Source organism: Globicephala melas, chromosome 1 (genome assembly GCF_963455315.2).
Source record: "Globicephala melas chromosome 1, mGloMel1.2, whole genome shotgun sequence".
Taxonomy (NCBI): domain Eukaryota; kingdom Metazoa; phylum Chordata; class Mammalia; order Artiodactyla; family Delphinidae; genus Globicephala; species Globicephala melas.
In genome coordinates this window covers 75,847,045-75,869,785 of record NC_083314.1, presented here as the reverse complement: position 1 = coordinate 75,869,785, position 22,741 = coordinate 75,847,045, and the positions used below count along the sequence as shown (strand labels likewise).

At 58.6% G+C, this 22,741-nt stretch overlaps 3 protein-coding genes across 8 annotated transcripts; 1 reads left to right on the top strand and 2 right to left on the bottom strand.

The window, feature by feature from the left end:
* Positions 1–2,557: 2,557 nt before the first annotated feature.
* KRTCAP2 (keratinocyte associated protein 2) lies at positions 2,558–5,199 on the bottom strand. The gene is given in 6 exon segments (XM_030842035.2): positions 2,558–2,719; positions 2,959–3,025; positions 4,424–4,487; positions 4,625–4,779; positions 5,105–5,148; positions 5,150–5,199. Coding segments are annotated over 6 exon segments (486 nt in total). The 5' UTR covers positions 5,185–5,199; the 3' UTR covers positions 2,558–2,598.
* Positions 5,200–5,798: 599 nt separating this feature from the next.
* Positions 5,799–15,490, top strand: TRIM46 (tripartite motif containing 46). Of its 6 annotated transcripts, none has more exons than XM_060298595.1 (10): positions 5,800–5,972; positions 7,345–7,606; positions 7,848–8,191; positions 8,862–9,005; positions 9,126–9,221; positions 9,916–10,169; positions 10,428–10,549; positions 11,546–11,848; positions 12,669–12,966; positions 14,363–15,490. In XM_060298595.1, exons 2-10 carry the CDS (start codon positions 7,351–7,353, stop codon positions 14,754–14,756), a joined length of 2,211 nt encoding a protein of 736 aa, XP_060154578.1. In that variant the 5' UTR covers positions 5,800–5,972; positions 7,345–7,350; the 3' UTR covers positions 14,757–15,490. The 6 variants fall into 6 exon arrangements, with proteins under 6 accessions (XP_060154586.1, XP_060154579.1, XP_060154578.1 ...); XM_030842162.2 differs by having other exon boundaries at positions 5,801–5,962; XM_060298587.1 differs by lacking the exon at positions 5,800–5,972 and adding an exon at positions 6,522–6,580.
* A 987-nt stretch (positions 15,491–16,477) lies between these two features.
* MUC1 (mucin 1, cell surface associated) lies at positions 16,478–21,231 on the bottom strand. The gene is made up of 7 exons (XM_070046434.1): positions 21,114–21,231; positions 18,891–20,623; positions 18,736–18,791; positions 18,454–18,584; positions 18,181–18,302; positions 17,948–18,097; positions 16,478–16,987 (listed from the first exon to the last, which is right to left on the bottom strand). Exons 1-7 carry the CDS (start codon positions 21,166–21,168, stop codon positions 16,919–16,921), a joined length of 2,316 nt encoding a protein of 771 aa, XP_069902535.1. The 5' UTR covers positions 21,169–21,231; the 3' UTR covers positions 16,478–16,918.
* Positions 21,232–22,741: the final 1,510 nt, after the last annotated feature.

Below are 22,741 nucleotides of genomic sequence, written 5' to 3'. Positions count from 1 at the left end.
AAATGCCAGGCATCCCCTCATGTCAGTGCCAGCCCGAGAGGAGTCCAGCCTCTGCCCGGGCAGGGGAGCCCCCTCATCTCACCTTCCCACCACCGTCTTTTTAGGTGGCATCACCTTCTGCCCCAAGAAGCGCACCTCTGGGTCAGGAGCCCTCTCCCGCCAGCACCCCCCACTAGTATCCAAGGCCCCCTCCCGCTGTATTATTTACTCCTGTTTCCGGAGCAGGCAGCGGGCGCTGGCGGGTGTCAGGGCCACGTGTGAGGGAGCAGGAGGAAACACCTGGCTTCCCTCTGGCCTCCAGGGGCGACCGCCCATCTCTCCTCTAGGCCTCCAGCCTCCGGGGTGGTGCAGAGACCCAGGCATCCCGCGGCCAAGAGGTTACACCTTTGCCCTTCTCGCCTTCGGGTCTCCAGAAGCCATGATGGCCTCACGCCCCCTTACTTTTTTTTTTTTTTTTTTTTGCGGTACGCTGGCCTCTCACTGCCGTGGCCTCTCCGGATGCGCAGGCTCAGCGGCCATGGCTCACGGGCCCAGCCGCTCCGCGGCATGTGGGATCCTCCCGGACCAGGGCACGAACCCGCGTCCCCTGCATAGGCAGGCGGACTCCCAAAGACTATGCCACCAGGGAACCCCCCCCCTTAATTAATGATGGTGTTTGGTGTCTGGGATACCCTTCCCAGGGTTAATTGCTAGGTCAGGTGGAGGCAGCCGGCAGCTAGGCACCCCAGGGATAGGCTGGGTGGAGAGCTGAGGTCAGCACCAACCTGCCTGGTAAAGGCACCCATTCCCTGAGCAGGGGGTCATTATTCCTGGCCACATACTGTCCCTGATGCCTATGTAGTGGGTGGCAGCAGGTGCCCAGATCCCTTGACATTGTCCTGGCACCTGCTCAGGCTCTCCCCTGTCCTCCCCTAACCTGGCCCCACACAAGCTCTTATCATGGAAGGCATGGTGCCCTGAGGTGGCCAGATCCCCCAGCTGTGTCTATGCTCACCTGGGCTGGGGCCTGGCCCTCTGCCCACTGCTCCCACTCCAGGTCAGGAGAAAGTCTAGGTTTGACAAAGCGAGACCTAGAACTAACCCAGCCTCCCCGGAGGTCCAGGACCCATTTTGGACAACCTTTCCTCTCCCCAAGGGTCCCACATACGGTAACCCCCCAACCATCACCAGGTAAGTTGGAGCCTAGAGCTACCATTCCCCCTCAGGAAGGCTCTGGTCTCCACTGAACTCTCTTTGCTTCCATTCCCAGACTGGAAGAGCAAGAAGACTTGATTCAGGCTTCAGCCCTTCCGAATGGGCCAGTCTTTCGGGTCCTCCAAGAGCTGGTTTCCACCGGAGAGACTCAGCAAGAACCCTGAGACCCAGCAGCAACCCTCCCAGCCCTCAGGGCCAACAGGCAGGGGAGTAGTGCGAGTCTCCTGGAGGAAGATGTGAGCTCGTGGCGCCCTCTGCAGGCAATGTGGGTAAACTGCATAGCACTCCCTCAGCCTAGGCATACAGAAGAAAGGGTCCGGGAGGGAGTCCGGCTACAAATGGGGGTTTCAGGGCGGGGGCCTCTAATTCTTGACCAGAACTCCTTTGACTCACTTCTTCATCTTCACTGGGTCTCATTCCCAAACTCAGCCACATCCCATGTACAGGATTTTCTGTTCTAGGAGGACAGGTTCTTTCATTCAACCAACCCACCAGTCCTCACTGCCCATTATCAGGCACTGTGGAGAATACAAAGCTGACCAAGGCACGGTAAGCACCCTAAAGCCCACACCACCCAGCAAGAGGGACGGTGCCTAGGTGCCCCAAAGGACAGACACTCTGGACAGAGAGGCACTCCTCATGGCAGAGCATGGACAGAGCAGGACCTGAGAAGTCACATCCCTCACTTCCATTAAGGCTGGCTCCAAGGTTGGTGGCCTTGTTCCTATCGTTTTATGTATTCAACACTTTGCTAAAACTTAGGAAGTTTCTTAATTCCTTGGCTATGAGACAGAGGAGAAAAAATGAAGGCACAGACCAAAGAGGATAGGGACAGTGATCAACCTGGGAGTCTTTCTAAACACGGGCAGACATCCATGCTGAAGAACAGATGGGTCCAGGAGGGCAACATCAGTAGGGAATTCCCACCTGCAGACCTGGAGCAGAAGGGGCAGGGGGCTCATTTGCTCAGGGTGGGGAGCTAGAGTAACGAAGCCCTCACAGGTTAAATGGAACTCCATGGGGAGGGGCAGGGGTGAGGGGCCTTTCCCTCCCTTACTCCTCTGTTCCAAGATCTATTCCAGTTCCGAGGGGCAGGCATTCCTGCACTGCAGTCTTTACCCCTTTTCCCAAAGGGCAAGACTGCTGCCCATTCACGCACTTTTCTTCCATGAGACTCTCACACAAGTATATGCCACTCCAGTGCCTGGCACTGATGGCACTCAATAAATATTTGGTAAAAATGAACCTTGGAGGAAGGAAACCCCACCATCCTCAAGGTCTGAAAACAGCAAGTACCCATCTGCCCCAACATTCTGCACACCCATGCAGCGATGGGCAGGAGAGGCCCACAGCATATCACAGCTTACAGAGCTACAAAGAATCAACTTTATTAAACATTTAGGGTCAGTTTCTCTTTTTGCCCTTGCCCGTCACCTTGGCTGGTGTGAGTACTGGAGCTGTTGCCTGGTACAGAGTGGAAGAGATCTTGTTGATGTAGTACAGACCAACCATGGAGAAGATGAAGCTACAGGGTGAAAGAGAAAGGTCATGGTATGAGTGGGCATGCTGCCAGCCTGGTGCCTCCTAGAGCAGACAGATACCAGCATGAGGGAAAGAATCCAGGATCAGGTTTAGGAAAATGGGGAAGGGGACAGAGGAAGAACAGAGTAGGAGGGACGTATGGGGAAGTCTGGAACCATCACAGGAGGATCGGGTGCCAAAGGACAGGATGCTACACCACTTACTCAGCTGTCAGGCACTTACCAGGTGGTGACACAGACTCGGTGGATGAGGCCAGATGCAAAGAGAGCCAACAGGAGGCAGAGGAGAACTGGGGAAGCAAGAGGGGACAAGGAGGGTGGTCAGAATGGAAACACCAGGCATTCATATGTGGAGTCTAGAAGAAATCTGGGGCCCTCTGAATCCTGGGGGAACTGCTTGGAGGGGAAGGGCATGACAACAGCAGGAGGACCTCAGATGGCCTTATTGATGCCCAGGACACGGAGGTAGGAAATGCATGCTCATTACCAGCTCTGCCCCAAATATCACTTAACTTCTCTATCCTGGATTCCCTCCAATAAAAAGGAAAAGGAAAGGTGACAGCAGAATCTGAAGGGCAAGGCTTGCTCCCATTTGAGGAAGAGAGTCAAGGCCTTCGCAACAGAAGCCAGACAATGGGGATCAATTCATTAACCTGGCTGGCTAGTTATGGAAGTCGAGGGCCTCAGTTCCTGGACATAAGTTGGAGAGCAGAGTGTCTGGGTACACACACCCATGGGGACAGAAAAGGGTCTCAAGACATCTAGAGTAGGACTAGAGAGAAGGTGGGAGGGCAGATAGCAAGGGCAATCCCACCTGCCCAGCTGGGGAGGGCAGGGCAGCTGAAGAGGGCCTAATAGCTTGCCCCACTACAAAGGTTTCTTTCAGAAGCAAATGAAGACAATACGCTTAGAAATAAAATCTAACAAAGAGAAGTTCTGAAGCTGCTGTACGAAAGGACCTCCGAAAGGACCTCCGGAAGCCTAGGTGGAAAGAGCAAAACATAAGGGAGACAAAGAAACGAGGGCCACAGTGACAGGTCTTTGTTCTACCAGGTGAAGGCGTCACAAGAGGTGGCGTCTGCTGTCCATTTGGGGCATGTGGCATCCCTTAGGTGATCTGGCCTGGACGCCTAATTGGCTTTCTGAACTTAATTCTCCATAAATAACTGAATCATCAATTCTTGATTAGAACCGTTTCAAAAGGAAAACAATCTGACAGTGACTCTAATTTGGTCAGGATTCCTGCTGACACAGAAAGCTGGTGTATCTAACACTTAGGCTCTTCACAATCATCTCAAACAGAATTCACTAATATTGGGTCAATTTCACCTCGGAACCCCTCAACTGATTTGGCCCTTCTTCTTCTTTTTCTGGTGGAAACAAAGAACATCCCTTCTTGGATGTATTCATTACAGGCCCAAACGTGCCTGTTCCCCTCAAACCTTCCCTGGGAACTGGCCAGGAAGTAACCTGAGTTTCTTGCTTTCAGAGGCCCTCTCTTCTAGCTCCAGTTCCGCGAGCTAGATAAAGTGCTGCTTCCAAAACCATCATCTGTCTCCAGACAGTCTTAATACACATATTTTTTCCTCCTAAAAAACCTTTACTGATTAAGCACCTGGAAATTCAGTACCGTGTTGGGGGAGGTTACTGGAGAGAGTTCAAATACTCAACCCCCAATTTTCACTTACTCTCGGGGAAGATCTTTGCTTGGAATCCTTTGCCAAAGACAAGATTCTCCAGATTATTGAAGGCCTGGGTTGAGGGAGTTAAGGAGTAGGACGTGCAATGGGGGCAGAGATGTTTGGCTAATGGGAAGGGTACAAGCCTGAGTGGCCCACCACCCTTCCTACCCTCAAACACCTCTGCCCGCTCCCCCGCAAAACGGATACAGTGAGAGAGAAGACGAAAAGGCCGGAACCAAGCAGGCCGCCCTGGATGGTGAGCCACTCGGTGGAGGCCAGCTGGCGGCTGTACATCTGCATCCCGGCGAAGAGCAGCAGGGACAGGAGGGAGGAGAGCGCCAGCGAGGTGCCTGTACCCACCACTGGAGTGGAGGAGACACGCAGAGTCAGGCCCAGCCCTCCCTCCAGGAGCCGCAGGCAGATTCGGCAGGTCCGGGAACTCGAGGGCCCAACCACCTGCAAGCACTCCCGGGACTGCAGCCACCCTCCCCAACTCCCCACACCCCGTGGCAACCCCCAAGAATTCCTCAGTCCCGGACGCCCCGAACTCTCCAGCCCCGTGGGAAATGCCCGTCGTCTGGAACCCAGGACACGTCAGTTCTGCGGAGAGAGGACCGCGAAAGCTGACCCGCCCAAATCCGACCCCCTCCTAGTCCGCCCGGTGGGGGACCCCGCTGGTCCTGTTACCCATCATGCCCTGCCCTCGGGTCCAATCCGCGCCTCTGTACAAGAGGAGAGCCGAACCGGGCACGGTTGGCTGTGCGCATGCGTCAGCCCCCGACGTGGACTTGCTTCTCCCCCACGTCTTCCTCTTTCTCCCTCTCGGCGCCTGAATGCAGCGCCCTCTTCCTGAAGGGAGGAAATATTGCGTCCAAGAGCGTCCTTGGCCACCACCCTCGTCCCCCGCCCTTCCCCGCATCCAGAGCATCTGCTGCCTCTCAGTGCAAGCTGCACTTAACTCTTCAAGTCACTGTGCCCATGGACTATAGCCTCTAGCCCACTTCTGTCTTCTTTGTCAGTTATGTCAGCTTTAGTGCCTGTTCCTCAAGACCACCTGCCCCATGATCATTGCCTTGATATCTCCCCTGGACTCTTGCCCAAACCAAAATCTAGTCCTTGCATGCTGGAGCCCATCTTTCTCTGAAACTATCCTTCTGCTTTATGTGAGTAAGATTAGAAGCCAATGAAGAATTCGAACATAAGAAATGGCTCCCCCTCAAATACGATTCCATGTTACCCAGCCAACCCCACCCCACCACCACCCCCACCCCCCCGACCCGACAGCCTTCTGAGAACCACGTGGGAAAAACTATTTCCCACCTCCTACCTCGACCAGCGCCGCTCGAGGCTGGTCCCTGGAGCATGCGCAGTGACATCTCACCCCACCCCTCCCCACATCCCCACCGGGCTCCTGCATTAAGCTCGGGGTTCGCAGCCGCAGCCGGGATCGGGCACACGGGGGCGGGCGGGCATGGTAGGGCCATGGCTGAGGGTGAGGATATGCAGGCCTTCACTTCCATCATGGATGCACTGGTCCGCATCAGTGTGAGTTAAGGTGGGGTCGAGGGGAAGGGGAGGGGGAGAATAGGGGTCCCGGGCAAGCCGGGACCTCGAACAGGTGGGGGTCCCGCAAGATGCTGGGATGTAGACAGGGGGCGGGTGATGGCAGAAAGGACTGGGAGGGTCGGGATGCAGGTATGAGAGGGTAATCCCGGGGGCAGCCGGGAAGTGAATGCCGTGAAGGCGTCCATCCGCTGGGGTGTGAGGAACATGTAGCTACCCGGACGCAGCGGGTGGCTTGGGGTAGCCTCCAGCCGTGCACCGGGGCTGGGGCTGCAGGGCAACGGGGCTATGCTATGAGGAGGGGGCGTGAGTGAGCTTGGATATATTCCAAGAAAACTGAGAACAGGTGGGGGGGCGAGGAAAGGGCCGCCCCACGGTGCAGTTCCCAATTTGAGCCCCTCCGCAAGACCCCACCCCACTGCACCCCCACTCAGGGCTGCCTCTGAGCCTTCGGTTGTCATGGCAACCCGGGCCCGGCTCTCCCAGGGGCGGTGCCAGCTTTGCTCCCCCCAACCACTTCCTTCCCCCTCCCTCCGTGTCCCTCCCTCCTTTGTGTCAGCTGCGCCCCTGACCGGGATGGCTGCGAAGAGAGGGACCAAGGTGAGGTGTGGGGGTGGGGCATAGCTTGAGGACCCCCGCCACCAAAAAAGGGAGGGGTACTTCCGGTGGGGAGGGGGCAAGTAGGCGGGGCGCTCCTTTCCCCCTTGCTTGGGGAGGGGGTTGCGGCAGGCCGGGTTACGCCGGGGAAGAGAGCTGGAGGGCCGGATGGTGGGGGGCAAAAGGGAATGGGTTAGGAGGAGCCGGATGGGTTAGTGATGGGGAATGGAGCCGAGGGCGGCTGCAGGCTGGAGCCGCGGCAGGAGGACAGACTGGGTGAGCAGGAGGATGGAGAGAGCCTGGCTTTAGGGAGGAGTCACGCGGGGGAGGGGGGGCAGGGGAGTGCCAGAGAAGCGGGCGGGGGTCCGCACCGAGCTGCTGAATGGGCTGTATCCTTGAGAGATGTGCCTGGGGCCGGCGGCCCGGATATGGGCGGATAGGGGCAAACGCCAGGTGAGAGGGGCTGCAGGTCCGGCTGGGACTGGGACAGTGAAGGAGGTGGGGCTTGAGGCTGGGGTGACCCGAGCTCCAACCATCCCTCCTCCTCAGGTCTGTAGCTCTGCAGGAGTGAAACAGAAGCAAGAGACAGGGAGCTGAGAAGGTCTGTGAACCAGGCCAAAGCTTGTGCTGGAGAAAATCCATAGCTTGTCTGGTCCCTTGTACTTGTCCATTCCTGAGACCCTTTAGGTCTTTAAGGGGCAGTTGAGGGGCTGTTGAGATATGCCCAGGTGTCCAAGCTCTGATCCAACCTCCTGGTCCCTCCACAGACGAGCATGAAGAACATGGAGAAGGAACTGCTGTGCCCAGTGTGTCAAGAGATGTACAAGCAGCCACTGGTGCTGCCCTGTACCCACAATGTATGCCAGGCCTGTGCCCGGGAGGTGCTGGGCCAGCAGGGCTACGTAGGCCATGGTGGGGACCCCAGCTCTGAGCCCACCTCTCCTGCCTCCACCCCTTCTACCCGAAGTCCCCGCCTCTCCCGCAGAACTCTCCCCAAGCCAGACCGCTTGGACCGACTGCTTAAGTCAGGTGGGGCTGGCACCTGTGGGGTGGGGGGTGGGGATGCTGGCATGTCCATCAGGAAGATGGAAGGGGTCCATCACTGGCCAAGGGCATTTGTCTGTTTTTCAGGGGGTGGAGATACTGCCCATCCAGGCTCTAACGAGAGCTGCGCTCTGGCACAATAGAAATTAATTTTTTAATTGAAAAGACTTCCCCCACTCTGAGCCAGCTATAATTTTCACCTCCCTACTTCCCGGCCCATCCACAGGCTTTGGGACATACCCCGGGAGGAAGCGAGGTGCTCTGCACCCTCAGGTGATCATGTTTCCGTGCCCAGCCTGCCAGGGCGATGTGGAGCTGGGGGAGCGGGGCTTGGCAGGGCTGTTCCGGAACCTGACCCTGGAGCGTGTGGTGGAGCGGTACCGCCAGAGTGTGAGTGTGGGTGGCGCCATCCTGTGCCAGCTGTGCAAGCCCCCGCCACTAGAGGCCACCAAGGGCTGCACTGAGTGCCGCGCCACCTTCTGCAACGAATGCTTCAAGCTCTTCCACCCCTGGGGCACCCAGAAGGCCCAACATGAGCCCACCCTGCCCACCCTCTCCTTCCGCCCCAAGGTGAGCCAGCCCTTGCGGGGCCTGGGAAGGGAGGGGCATGGTGGTGCTTGGTGGGAGGGCGTGCCCAGCACTGTGGGCTTCCAAAAGGAGACGGCCAGGGAGTTGCCATTGCCGAGCTCCTTTTTCTGTAACAAAAGGGCACTGGACAAATCTTTGAACGTCTTTGAGCCTCCATCTCATCTGCTGAATGAGGATTATAATATCTGCCCTGCAATATCTGTGCTTGCAGGGTTGTTGAAAGGATCACTGAGATAATGTTTGTGAAGGTTATTTATACACTAAACCGGTCTGTTATGCATTCATTCATTGAACAAATATTTATCAAGCACCTGTGTGCCTGGTGCTATTCTAGGCGTTGGGGCTACAGCAGTAAACAAGATGGCCAAGGCTAATTATTAAACACAAGGCTAAGATTACCATCATTCTTGTTATTACCACACATTTCTGTGAGGTAAATGAAGGGAGAAGCAAGGCTAATGCCTGGAGCTTGCAGGAAAGGCTCTCCTTGATGCCAGGGTGTACCACCAGGTGGCACCATGGAGCACCACCAGCTGAACTCCTCTCCACCCACATTGGGCCAGCAGAGGGAGGGCACCAAACTGCTCTGTGGTAGGTCAGCACCCTTACACACACCATTGGCTGACTGTCTCATTGCTCTTTCTGTCCCTAGGGCCTGATGTGCCCAGATCACAAAGAAGAGGTGACCCACTACTGCAAGACCTGCCAACGACTGGTATGCCAACTTTGCCGTGTGCGACGCACCCACAGCGGCCACAAGATCACACCTGTGCTCAGTGCCTACCAGGCCCTCAAGGTGAGGACCCCGCCTCACTCTGCCCCAGTGCTGACCCACACTCACACCCTCTCACACCTCCTCTGAACTGCTGGCTTCTTTGGAGCCGGGTGTGATGCCCACCTCTTTCTTCCCCCTCAGGACAAGCTGACAAAGAGCCTGACATACATCCTGGGAAACCAGGACACAGTACAGACCCAGATCTGTGAGCTGGAGGAGACCGTGAGGCACACTGAGGTGAGGGAGGGCGTGGAGGTGGGCCCTGGGCCCTGCCTGGGAGTGGGAGCAGGAAGGGGGTATGGATGCGCACAGCCTGATCACCTGGTTGCAAGCTCAGGAAGCCCACGTAGGGTCCGTGGATATGTCGAGGTTCTGGTTAAACCAGGTCATCAGGAACAACAGTGCCCCAGGCCAGGTGGTACCCAAGGCTACAGTGGAGACAGGGTGTCTATCACCCAGGAGAGGGAGAGCAAGCCCCAGGGATGGAGCTCAGATGCCCTCAGGCTCAGCTGCCTGCTGAGGATGCTGCACAGCCCTGGACCAGGGAGGGTGAGGCGATGGCTCTGATACCTTTTGCCAGATTGCTTGAATCAGCTGATATGTGGATGGGCGATAAGGATGGCACAGATGCTGGAAGATGTTAGTACAGTACAGGTGGACGTTCGCGTAGTCATGGCCTCTCATCTGGGGGAGTCCTTAAGGGATCAGGATTGATTATGGTGTGGGCATCCCGCAAGGTTAGCACAAATGGTCAGGAGTTGAGCCCATCTGGGTGTACAGGAGCCTTTGGAGCCATGAACCTGGCCCTATTAGAATGGGTAGGTAGGATTTCCCCAGATCCTTTGTGATCCTAGCCATGGCATGGTGCCCCGGGAGTTTAGTGCAGGTGCTGCCTTCAAGAAGAAGATAGTAAGTGTTGCTCTCTGGGCAGGTGAGTGGTCAGCAGGCCAAGGAGGAGGTGTCCCAGCTGGTGCGGGGGCTGGGGGCTGTGCTGGAGGAGAGGCGGGCATCGCTGCTTCAGGCCATTGAGGAGTGCCAGCAGGAGCGGCTGGCCCGTCTCAGCGCCCAGATCCAGGAGCACCGGAGCCTGCTGGATGGCTCAGGTCTGGTGGGCTACGCTCAGGAGGTGCTTAAGGAAACAGACCAGCCTTGCTTTGTGCAAGCAGCCAAACAGCTGCACAACAGGTACTCAGGGGCACGGCCTCCTGCGGGGTAGGGGCAGTCGTGGGTGTAGTCCATGCATAAGGCAATGTCGAGAGCACTGCCTGATGGAGAGCTGGGTCCTGAGGATTTTCACCAGGCCACACTGATAGCAGTTTGCCCGAATGGACAGGGAAGAAGGCCCCAGCAGATACCAAGGCTCTAGGGGCAGGCGAGGCAGAATCAAGGGGAGAGGTGGCTGCCCAGATGGCAGTGCCTGACCCTGGCCTGCCCCCGTCCCAGGATTGCCCGAGCTACGGAGGCCCTCCAGATGTTCCGGCCAGCTGCCAGCTCCTCCTTCCGCCATTGCCAGCTGGACGTGGGGCGTGAGATGAAGCTGCTGACAGAGCTTAACTTCCTGCGAGGTGAGGAGATGGCCAGGCCCCGTGCCCAGTTAGAGCCTTCCTCCCTTCCTCCCCAGCAGCGGGCCCGGGGGGCAACGCCCGCCGGGGAACTCCCCAGCCTCCTGCCTGGCCTGGCCAGCCGCCCTGCCCACCTAGCCCACCCCACCTAAGCACACCGTCCCACCGCGCTCAGCGCCGCTTCTCCCTCTCTTTGTTTGTAGGCTGTGGCCACCGCGGACTCTGCTCCGGAGCACCCCAGGCAAGTCAGCGGCCCTGCCCCAGGGGTCCTGCCCCCCACCAGGCCCCCTGCCCTGCCCTGCCACTCCCACACAGCCCGGCTACCCACTCATGGCTTCCTTCTCTTTCCTGCCCTGACCAGACCCCATCCCCGCCTTCCTCTCCCCTGACCAGTGCCCTCTGTCTCTCTTACGCCTTCCTTTCTTAATCCTTGCCTTTCTGACCTTTTGTCCTTCTGACCTTTGCCCTCTAGACTTTCCTTCTCTTCCCCCCGACCTTGTCCCCTGCCATCAAGCTTTTGCTTGCCCTCTGTTGTCCCCTATTTTCTGTCTTGCTGACTCTTGCCTCTATCTCCCTCCCACTCGGTTCCCTCCTTCCTGTTCAGTGCCCTCTTGCCTGGGCTTCAGTGGCCGTTGCCTGCCTTTCCCCGGGGCTCCTCTTTATTCATAGAATTAAAAGGGTCGTAGAAAGAAGGGACACCATGTGATCTCATACCCTCATTTGACAGAGGAGGAAACTGAGGCCCAGAAAGGGGACGTGACTGGCATAAGGCCAGAGCAAAGGAGTGGCAGACCGGGACTGGCATCAGGCCTCCTGTCTCTCCTTCTCCCGTGGGCTCTGCCCTGCCCATCCCTGCCCAGGGCCCAGACAGGTGTCTCCTGCAGATCCCTCTCACTCACACTCACCCCCCCGGCTCCCGCTGCTTTCCCTTTTCCTGCTCGCCCTCCATGCCAGGCCCGCGGCCAGGCCCTGACTGACCCCCGCTGTCTCTTCCAACAGTGCCCGAGGCTCCGGTCATTGACACCCAGCGCACCTTTGCCTACGACCAGATCTTCCTGTGCTGGAGGCTGCCCCCCCACTCACCACCTGCCTGGCACTACACCATTGAGTTCCGGCGCACGGATGTGCCGGCCCAGCCGGGCCCCACCCGCTGGCAGCGGCGGGAAGAGGTGAGGGGCACCAGCGCCCTGCTTGAGAACCCTGACACAGGCTCTGTGTACGTGCTGCGTGTCCGTGGCTGCAACAAGGCCGGCTACGGCGAGTACAGTGAAGATGTGCACCTGCACACGCCCCCAGCGCCCGGTGAGTGGGCACAGGGTACACTTGGGACCCAGGCACTGACAGCTGGTGCTGGGTGGGCCCCGGGGAGATGGCATAACCCAGTGCATCACTCTCACTAGCTCTGAAGCGAGACTGCCTGAGTTCAAATCCCAGCTCTGCCTCTCTTTACGCAGGTTATTCACCCTCCCTGAACTTCAAGTTCCTCTTCTGTAGGGATAGTAACAATACTTATCTCATAAGGTTGTTGTGAGAATTAAGTGAGATGATAACGTGTAAGGGCTTAGCTGAGTTTTTGGCTCATGGTAAGGGCTCAATAAATGTTGGTAATGTGACTCTCCAGAAAATAGTGGGGACTCCGGGGTGTAGGCATAATAGAGAAACATCGCCACCCAAGTAGGGGGCAGAAGAGTTAGGGGTTAAGTGTAAGAGCCAGGTAAGAGCATCAGAGCGCGGGCTGGAAAGTGCAGGTGGATGGTGGTGGGATGTCACCAGGTGGAATGGACAGCAGTGGGGACCCTCCATGGCGCAGCCGTGGGAAAGGGGTGGGAGGCAGCATAGCGAGTCAGCTGGGTCTGGGAGACTGATTTCTGTGCCCACTGATCATCACTAAAACTCTTCCTGTGGTCCCATGCCCACTTGGGATGGGATGCCCCTTCTTTTTTCCTATGCTCCCCATTCCAGTTCTCCAGGCCCTGTTCCCCAGAGCCCCCTGCCCATCCCTTGGCAACTCGTTCCATGTTCTGAAATCTCCCAGTGTCTCGTGCTAACACCTCAAGGTCCCCCCAGTGCCAGTGTTTGTCCCTGAAGTCCTTCCTTCTGTCTCAACCCTCCCCAACTCCAGTCCTGCACTTCTTCCTCGACGGCCGCTGGGGCACAAGCCGAGAGCGGCTGGCCATCAGCAAGGACCAGCGAGCGGTGCGGAGTGTTCCAGGGCTGCCCCTGCTGCTGGCTGCTGAGCGGCTACTGACGGGCTGCCACCTGAGCGTGGATGTGGTCCTGGGCGATGTGGCTGTGACCCAGGGCCGCAGCTACTGGGCCTGCGCCGTAGACCCAGCCTCCTACTTGGTGAAGGTGGGCGTCGGGCTGGAGAGCAAGCTTCAGGAAAGCTTCCAGGGTGCCCCCGATGTGATCAGCCCCAGGTCAGGCCTCTCTGGAAGGGATGGGGGTTTGGGGACCTGGGTGGGGGAGCTGGGGACGGGCCGGGGGTGTGCAAGGGGAGGACACACTTGCTGGGATGGAGCTGGGTGGAGATTAGGAGGAAGTAATAAGAGCCAGGCTGTGGGGGTGGCTGTGGTCTGGAGAAATGTGGGCTCAGTGAAGGAGCTTTGTGGACTGATATTCGGAGTGGCTGGGGAAAGGGACAATAGTAAAGGGAGCCATCTCCACTTCCCTCCATCTGTCACTCAGGCTAAAACACCATCTCTCCAAGTCTCCGTGTCCTTTCTCCCTAACACCCCATTTCCAACATCCTTTCTCCACAAAGCCTTTTCCCTCCAGTACCTCCTTCACCCACATCTTTTCTCAACATCCTAAAATTCTTCCCTTCAACTTTCCATCTCCGTATCGTCTCATCCACAACATCCTGTTTAACACCCACCCACACATACTTTTCTCCCTGACCCCTTCCTCCCCAGCACTCTATCCCCCAGTACCCCATTTCTTTAAAATGCCTTCTTTTCGACACCAATTCCCTCTTAACCCTATGGTCCCCAAAACCCTGCATTCCTCTAACATCCTTCATCTAAGGCACTGATCCGCCCTCATCTCTCTCCCAACATCCACCTTCCCAGCTTCCTTTCTCTGCTCTCCCCCTCTCCCCAGTACCTTAGTCACTAACCCTTCACCCTTCCAAGATTCTCTAACCCTCAAAATGCTCTCTCAGCATGATATCCCAGCACCATTTCCTCACCACCTTCCTGTGTTGGAAGCTCTGCATTCCTTCAATGTGCTTTAGCAATACCCTGTCTTTCTTCTCCTCCCCCCACCTCTCTGGCCAATGTGCTTTCCTTTCAACACCCCTTTCCTACCAAACCAAACCCCCAGCCCTATATTCTAACCCCTGTCTCTTCAACATGTTTTCTTCTCAATGCCCAGAATCAATCCTTTTTTTTCTATTTATTTTTTCATTTTTTTCATTTTTGGCTGCCTTGGGTCTTCACTGCTGCGTGGGCTTTCTCTAGTTGCGTCGAGCTGGGGGCTACTCTTCGTTGCGGTGCGCGGGCCTTCTCACTGTGGTGGCTTCTGTTGTTGCGGAGCACGGGATCTACGCGGCGCGGGCTTCAGTAGTTGTGGCGCACGGGCTTAGTTGCTCCGCGGCATGTGGGATCCTCCTGGACCAGGGCTCGAACCCGTGTCCCCTGCATTGGCAGGCAGATCCTTAACCACTGTGCCACCAAGGAAGCACCCCAGATGAATCCTTTGAACCACTTGCTCCCCAACATTCCATCCTTCCAACATCTCAGCCCTCTGGTACCCCCTCCCCCACACACTTACTCCACCCCCCAACGTCCTCCTACCCAACGCCCACCCCTGCAGGTACGACCCGGACAGTGGGCATGACAGCGGTGCCGAGGATGCCACAGTGGAGGCGTCGCCACCCTTCGCTTTCCTAACCATTGGCATGGGCAAGATCCTGCTGGGGGCTGGGGCCAGCTCAAATGCAGGGCTGACAGGGAGGGATGGCCCGGCGGCCAGCTGCACAGTGCCCCTGCCGCCCCGCCTGGGCATCTGCCTGGACTACGAGCGGGGTCGGGTTTCCTTCCTGGATGCTGTGTCCTTCCGAGGGCTCCTGGAGTGCCCCCTGGACTGCTCGGGACCTGTGTGCCCTGCCTTTTGTTTTATTGGGGGTGGTGCAGTACAGCTACAGGAGCCCGTGGGCACTAAGCCCGAGAGGAAGGTCACCATTGGGGGCTTTGCCAAGCTGGACTGACCCTTCCGGGCCTCTCCTGGGCCCTGGCCTTCCAAGCCTCCTGAAGCTGGGTTATTCCTCCCGAAGCTTCTCCCTCAAACTCTTCCTGCCATGTGGTCCTGTCCCTTCCCCTATGTCTGTGTCTTCCCAGGGCCTTCTCTTGACCAAGGGACTCTTCTCTGCTCGCCTCTCTGGATGTCCCCCATTCTCTCCACTGCCTGTTAATCCAGGCTCCCACTCCCATGTCTGCCCCGTGACCTGCCCTTGGCATCTTACCCGAGTCATGGAGACAGCCCCTTCCCCATCCCTGCCCTGTGCTCCTCCCCAGGCTGATTGGGAGGGAAGGCACCTGGAACACTGGGCATGCTCCCCAGCTCTGCCCTCTGCCCTGCCAAGCTCCCTGACTCATCCATGCTGAACTACAGCTTTGGGGCGTGCAGGCTTTTTGGCTGGACACTGCCCAGGCACTCCCTGGTGAGGGGAAAGGGACCCTATCATCCTGCTTTATTTATTTGGGTCCCTGTACCCCCAGCCGCATGCCTCTTAACTCCCTCTTGCATGCTTTACCTGTCCTGCACCCACGCCAACGTGCCAAGTCTCCCTTGGGGAGCCAGCTGAGGTTGAGTGTCCCCATTGGGTTGGGCCTGGCAAGGCCTCTGGTGCCCGCTGTTGCCTCCCCCTGCGGTGAGCACTGCTAGGCCTATGTCAAGCAACAGCTGTTATTTTCATGGTTTATAAACAATAAACTGTGATGCCAGGCCTTCCTGTGATGTCTTTGCCTTCCCTGAGCCCATTCCTCTTAGTTTCTGTGTTGGACGTGGCAGGCGGGGCGGGGCGTGGGGGGGGGAATCGAGGGTTCCCTGCTATAACTCAGAGCAGGGGTGCACGGTGGATCTGGCGCATGAGGGAAGGAGGTCCCCAAGCCCGTCGCTTCCCCGCCTTCTGCCACACCTGTACCCAGCCCAGGCCCGAGCCAATCGTGGCCGCCAGGGGGCGCCTCGCTCCGGGGGCTGTTTGCGTCAGCCCCGCGACGGGGCGTCCGGGCGGCGGCGCCAGGCTCTGTGGGAATGCGATTGAGGGGGCGGGCCCCGTGCCTGGGCCCAAAGGGATCAGGGAACCAGAACGACTTCCCCATTCCCGGGGTGCTGGGTAGCCAACCCCAGAGCCAGAGACGGGCGGGGCGGCCAGGGAGGGGCCCGGGTCCGGTGCCAGTCCCCGGATATTACATGGAGCTTTATCGTGGCCCTGTTGACTCTGCAGCTGTTATCGCCGCCCGAGGACTTACTTCACACCCGGACAGCTAAGAATAGAGCCGCCTGGGGCCACCGCGCCCAGGGGAGAGGAGGGCGCGGGAGTGAAAACCAGGCCCGAGGAAAAGGGAGAGCCAGGGGCGGGCGTGCGGGCGGAGCCGGGTCACGCTGGCCGATGGAGCCGCTGGGTTTCGTTTCCTCCTTCCTCTTGCGCCGCCAGCCATGCAGGAGAGGTGACAGGTGACTCGAGTTCTTCCACCAAGCACTCCTGCGCCCCGATGTCACCTACTTCTCAAGTGAACCCCTCTCCCTCTGGCCTTCCTTCCTCCCTCTCCTTTCCCAAGGTCTCTTCCAGACCCCCTCACACACATTTTGACAGCCCCTCTATCAACAGGTCACAGAAGTCAGATCAAAAGTTGGCGTGGCGGTTGGGCTTCCCTGGTGGTGCAGTGGTTAAGAGTCCGCCTGCCGATGCAGGGGACACGGGTTCGTGCCCCGGTCCGGGAAGATCCCACATGCCGCGGAGCGGCTGGACCCGTAAGCCATGGCCGCTGAGCCTGCGCGTCCAGAGCCTGTGCTCCACAACGGGAGAGGCCACAACAGTGAGAGGCCCGCGTACCGAAAAAAAAAAAAAAAAAAAGTTGGCGGTCAGCGCAGAGGAGGCCCGAGTTTTATTCAGCCATGTTCAGGTTCCCACTCCCATCTCTGAGGTGTCTGGGCCAGTCCTCCTGGGAGCCACTGCCTCAGGCTTGTCCCCAGGGGCTCGGATGGGCTTCGCCAGGGCTAAGATAGGTGAGGGAGACTGTGGGCAGCCCGCCTGAACGCCCAGCTCACCAGCCCAGAACAGAGTTGGGGGCAAGGCGGGGGCTGCAGCAGTGAAGAAACCCAGGGAGGCAGTTGGCGCTGGTTGGATGCTCAGCAGGCAACGTGCCCCTACAAGTTGGCGGAAGTGGCTGCCAGGTTCGCGTAAGAGAGAGTGCTGCCACCGTTGCCTGCAGAAACCTAGGTAGGGGGAGAAGGGATCCAGGGTGAGGGGCAGAAGCTTTCCTGGGAGAAGCTTCCTCCCCAAGGCCCCTGGATGGCACCCTGTGGCTGGGGTGAATGGTCCAGGCGCCTGACTAGCTCTCAAAGGGTTAATTTGGAGAGAGCACCTGCAGGTCACCACCGGCAGCCAGGTGACTGTAAACAGGGCCGCTCCTCCTCGAGCTCCCCTTCCCTCCCTCCCCTTGGCTCTCATCAGCTCCCCCTGCTTTCCCCTCCTGCCCCCTTTTCCCTCCATTCTCTGCTCCTCCAGCCCAAGGAGGTGTGTGTGTGTCTGTAAAACTGGAAGAAGGAAGTCCCCAGGGGGAGGAAAAATGGGGTCAAGAAAAGGAAACTCCTCTCCCCTCCCCCACTTGGAGTGGCTTTCCAGCCCCAGGTGGCCAAGTAATTATTTACTAGGTCCTGGAGAGAAAGGAAGAAAGAGGGAGGAGGGGTCTGTGCTTCTCCGGAGATTCCCAAGAACCTCCCCCTCACCCGGCACCCAGGCTCACCTGGCTTGGTGAGACTTCTTCCCCAATTCAGAGACCCCTCCTCCCCACTAGCCTGTCTCAATCTACCCTCCATTCTTAGGAGACAAGCTGGGGCACAGGTGCTCCTTCCATGAAGGGCTCCCCTGGGCGCAGTGCCCCACTCATTTCGCCTCTGGGCATCCCAGTGAACAGCCCTGGCACCAGTTCAGCGGAGCAGTGAATGCTCTTCTGGGAGTGCTGGTAGTGGGGGCACCCCCTACTGAGGTCCCCCTTCTTCCATGGGCTCTTCCCAAGGCCTTTCCCCCAGAACTCACCTGACCTCCACAACCCCAGCCTTGTCAGGCCCTCACTGCCTACTGTCACTCTCACCTCTTCTAAGTTCTTTGGGCTTCCCAGCACTCTTTCAGAATCCCTGCCAGCCAAAGCCTCTGCCTCCCTCCGCCATCCTCACCTCCTCAAAGGGGCTCCGTTTGGTACTGCCAGGGGGCACATAGCGCCCATGGGTGTGGTAGGTGGGGTACTCGCTCATAGGATGGTAGGCATCTTGGATTGGAAAGAGGTCCAGCTGCCCATCGTTCTTTTGTCTGCACTGACACACAACCTGGGGAGATAGGAGGTAATGCGGGGCATGGGGGTTCCTTCTAGGAGAGGAACTGTGGTCAGGGCTGGGGACTGAGCACTTACCAGGGCAATGAGATAAATGATGGCCAGGGCAACCAGAACACAGACCAGTACCAGAAGGGCAATGCCCCAGCCAGGCACCCCAGACCCAGACTGGGCAGAGGAAGGAAATGATGCATCACACACTAAAAGGAAAAGCAAAGGTCAGAGCAGTCTCTCAAAGGAGGTGACCCTCCCCTTATGAGTGCCAAGAGGAAAAGCAGGAATCTAGATGCTGGAGAGAGACAGGGTCCCGGGCAGTGTGGTGCTGGCTGGCAGCTGGGGAGGTGATCTCACCACTAACTCCACTGATGGTCAGGTTACATTTGACTGCTGCTGCTGCAAGCTGACCAAACTGTCTCTCCACGTCGTGGGCAGTGGTCCCCTCTCGGAAGACCAAGGTTAATTTTACCACCACAGATCCTGGCCTGGTCAGAGAGAAACAGGCAACTCAACTGTGGGTCCCAGCTTCTGGGTCAGCACACCCCCCACCCCCCACAACCACAAGCGCACCAGCCCCTCCCCACAGTCAAGACAACATCCACCCATCCCACATAGAGTCCACACCCAGAACTGTACCTGAACTCGATATCTGAGAGGCCCAGAAAATCCTCTTGTTTATAAGTCTGCACAAACTGGGGTGAGAGGGAAAGGACTAAGTTTTGATGCAAGGTCTTCAAAGAGTTCTGAAGGCTGCTTCGGGGGAGCACAGTGGAGGAAAGGCAGCTACTCACCAATACAGAAATGATTCTCTGCAGCTTCTGGTAGTAGCTGGTGCTGGGATTTTCCAGGGAAGAGTTAAACTGGAGGTTCGTAATGCGAAAAGACAGGAAGAACAGGGAGACCCTAATAGGCAACTGCTGAGAAGTCTTATTACTGGAGGAGTTGGGAGCATAGGGAGGTACTATGCTCTGGTTAGTGCTGCTGGCGGTTGTCCTGGTAATGTGGCTGGCAGAAACGGTGGGAGTATAAGAGCTGGGAACTGAGGATGGAGTGCCCTTGCTGGCTTGGGTCATGGTAATCTTGGAAGAGGTGCCCTCATGTGCTGTAATGACAACTGAACTTGAGGCAGGGCTGGTGGTCGGAGGTGAGTTGCCACTGGTGGCCCGGGGTGAGGTACCACTGTGGGTCGGAGGGGCAGTCGAGCCTGAGGCAGGGCTGGTGGGGGCAGCCGAGCCTGAGGCAGGGCTGGTGGGGGCAGCAGAGCCTGAGGCAGGGCTGGTGGGGGCAGCCGAGTCTGAGGCAGGGCTGGTGGTCGGAGGTGAGTCGCCACTGGTGGCCCGGGGTGAGGTACCACTGGGGATCGGAGGGGCAGCAGAGGTTGAGGCAGGGCTGGTGGGGGCAGCAGAGCCTGAGGCAGGGCTGGTGGGGGCAGCCGAGCCTGAGGCAGGGCTGGTGGTCGGAGGTGAGTCGCCACTGGTGGCCCGGGGTGAGGTACCACTGGGGATCGGAGGGGCAGCAGAGGTTGAGGCAGGGCTGGTGGGGGCAGTCGAGCCTGAGGCAGGGCTGGTGGGGGCAGCCGAGCCTGAGGCAGGGCTGGTGGTCGGAGGTGAGTCGCCACTGGTGGCCCGGGGTGAGGTACCACTGGAGATCGGAGGGGCAGTTGAGCCTGAGGCAGGGCTGGTGGGGGCAGCAGAGGTTGAGGCAGGGCTGGTGGGGGCAGCCGAGCCTGAGGCAGGGCTGGTGGTCGGAGGTGAGTCGCCACTGGTGGCCCGGGGTGAGGTACCACTGGGGATCGGAGGGGCAGCAGAGGTTGAGGCAGGGCTGGTGGGGGCAGCCGAGCCTGAGGCAGGGCTGGTGGGGGCAGCCGAGTCTGAGGCAGGGCTGGTGGTCGGAGGTGAGTCGCCACTGGTGGCCCGGGGTGAGGTACCACTGGGGATCGGAGGGGCAGCAGAGGTTGAGGCAGGGCTGGTGGGGGCAGTCGAGCCTGAGGCAGGGCTGGTGGGGGCAGTCGAGCCCGAGGCAGGGCTGGTGGGGGCAGCCGAGCCTGAGGCAGGGCTGGTGGTCGGAGGTGAGTCGCCACTGGTGGCCCGGGGTGAGGTACCACTGGGGATCGGAGGGGCAGCAGAGGTTGAGGCAGGGCTGGTGGGGGCAGTCGAGCCTGAGGCAGGGCTGGTGGGGGCAGCCGAGCCTGAGGCAGGGCTGGTGGTCGGAGGTGAGTCGCCACTGGTGGCCCGGGGTGAGGTACCACTGGAGATCGGAGGGGCAGTTGAGCCTGAGGCAGGGCTGGTGGGGGCAGCAGAGGTTGAGGCAGGGCTGGTGGGGGCAGCCGAGCCTGAGGCAGGGCTGGTGGTCGGAGGTGAGTCGCCACTGGTGGCCCGGGGTGAGGTACCACTGGGGATCGGAGGGGCAGCAGAGGTTGAGGCAGGGCTGGTGGGGGCAGTCGAGCCTGAGGCAGGGCTGGTGGTCGGAGATGAGGTGCCACTGGTCGAAGGCTGTGGACTTGTGCTTTCGGCTGTAGCAGAGACTGTAAGAAAGATTGTTAGTGTAGGGTTGGTGGCAGCTGTCAGAAGTTGAGGTTACAGAGTTGGGTTGGGGGACAAATCAGCACAAGGAGAAAATACGTTCTCTGGCATCTGAAGACGTAATGCCAGGAGGATTTGGGGAGTGGCCCCTAGGTCAGCCCTCCTCCTCCCTCCCTGCTGGCAGCCTCCCTCCTTCTTCCCATACCTGTCTGCTCCTGGCTTGTCGGGTTTCTCCACTCCTAAGATTTACCTCTCCTGACTCCACCCCCACCCCCTCCAGCCTTCTTTTCAGCACGTTCGCCTGCCCCTGGCACCCACTCTCCTGGGGGGCTGTCTCTTCTCAGCCTGTCCTTGGCCTCACTCCTTTATTCTTTATTCTGACACAGACTGGGCCACCCCTGTCTGCAACTTCTGCCTCTTGGATGCCATCTCCCAGGAAGCAAAACCCACAGAAGGGCTGGGAAGACCCCCTCCCCACCTTGCGCCCCTCACCTGTAAGGAATAGCAGCAGCAGGAAGAAGAAAGGGGCCTGGATGTCCGGTGTCATGGTGGTGGCCAAGTGGTGGGGAGGGGGCAGAACAGACTCAGGCAGGCAGTGAGCGTGTGGTGGAGCAGGCACAGGCGCCTGCTGCTTTATACCGGTCCCCCCCCCCCATGCCCGCCCTAGGCTCAGCCAGAGCAGGTGACAGGTGACAAAGCTCCGCCTCCTCCCCCTTTCCCTACCTCCTACTTCTTCCTCTTCCTCTTCCTCCCCAACCATTCCTGGCCCCTCAAATAGGGTAAGTGGGCTCCAATCACTCAACCCTCTGACAACCTGTTTGTTTTCCAACTGGCCTCCCCCTTTCACCAACCACTCCCTGGCTCCAGAAGGCGGTGGAGGGAGTCTGGAACCTGACCTGGGTCCCCATGGTCCTATTTTAGCCTCAGGACAACAGACAAGGTGAGAAAAGTAACAGAGAAAGTGGGCTAGGTCAAAGTCCTGCACGGCAAGGCCGGGAAGCTCATCCTCAGGTCCCCCGCACCATTGCCCCATTCTCCCTGGGTCCCTTGGAGTCCCACTCTGGGGGCTGAGAAGGAAGGGGAAGGCTCCATAATCTGTAAACTAGGTGCTAGTTTTGGACCCCCTCCCCCCCCCACTACTTCCCGGAACAGCCCCACTCTTCTAACCGCTTCCTGTCCCGTTCCACACACGGTTCTACCCTGAAACCCACAGTCCCGGCCCCTGCCGGCCTTTCCAGCAGCCTGAGTTCCTTCTTTGACTTTCTCCCGAGAAGGGGGCGGGGGAAGAAATTTCCACTTAAAGAAATATGAAATCTGGGTTCGGCCGAACCCTAGGGTCTTTGCTTTCCCAGTCCTCCACCTTGTAGCGGCGGCTCGCTGGCTGGGCTCTCCTGCCCTCTAGCGGTCACCGGGAGCCTCACCGGGCCTGCCCGAGCGGGCTGAGGGGCTGCCTCGTCAGGGGAGAGGAGGTTGGGTGGCGCTGACTAAGTGGGGGCAGAGAGAGGCTGGGGAGGGCAGGCCCGGGCCGGAAGAAGCAGTGGCTTGCACAGAGAAGGGGAGGAACACGCTGTACCATCGACGGAGGGGCTGGGAGCTTTAGGAGGGGACTCAGGCGCGTGGGGGCGGTGTCTGGAGGAAATGGCGCTACGTGGGTGGGATCCAGAGTTAACACGGAAGGGGCACCGAGGTATTTGGCGAGGGCAGCGGAATGTGGGAGGGAGGGAGAATGGGACAGATTAGTTACGTATTTATGAGGCAGAGAATAGGTGGGGCGACAGAATGGTATTTAGGGGCACGGAACTATCCTTTGCGGAGCATAGTGGTATTTGGGGCCGGTGGGCACAAGGTGATGGGGGTGGTGCAAAACCGTTTGTGAGCGCGCATGATTTGGGAAGACCAAGTGATATTCTGAAGGGCAGAAACATGTGGGACCAAGGAGTACTTGGGGCCACAACGGCGCACACGGAGCTTATCGAGTCCCATCCGGAGGTCCTGGGTTGCGGTCTAGACCGACAGAAGCAATTACGTCCTCATTAGGAAACAATTCTTAGCCCCAAAGAAAACAGATTGAGAAATTAATTTTAAGAACACTTCGGTGCGGCGGGATTGCAGGGAAGCCG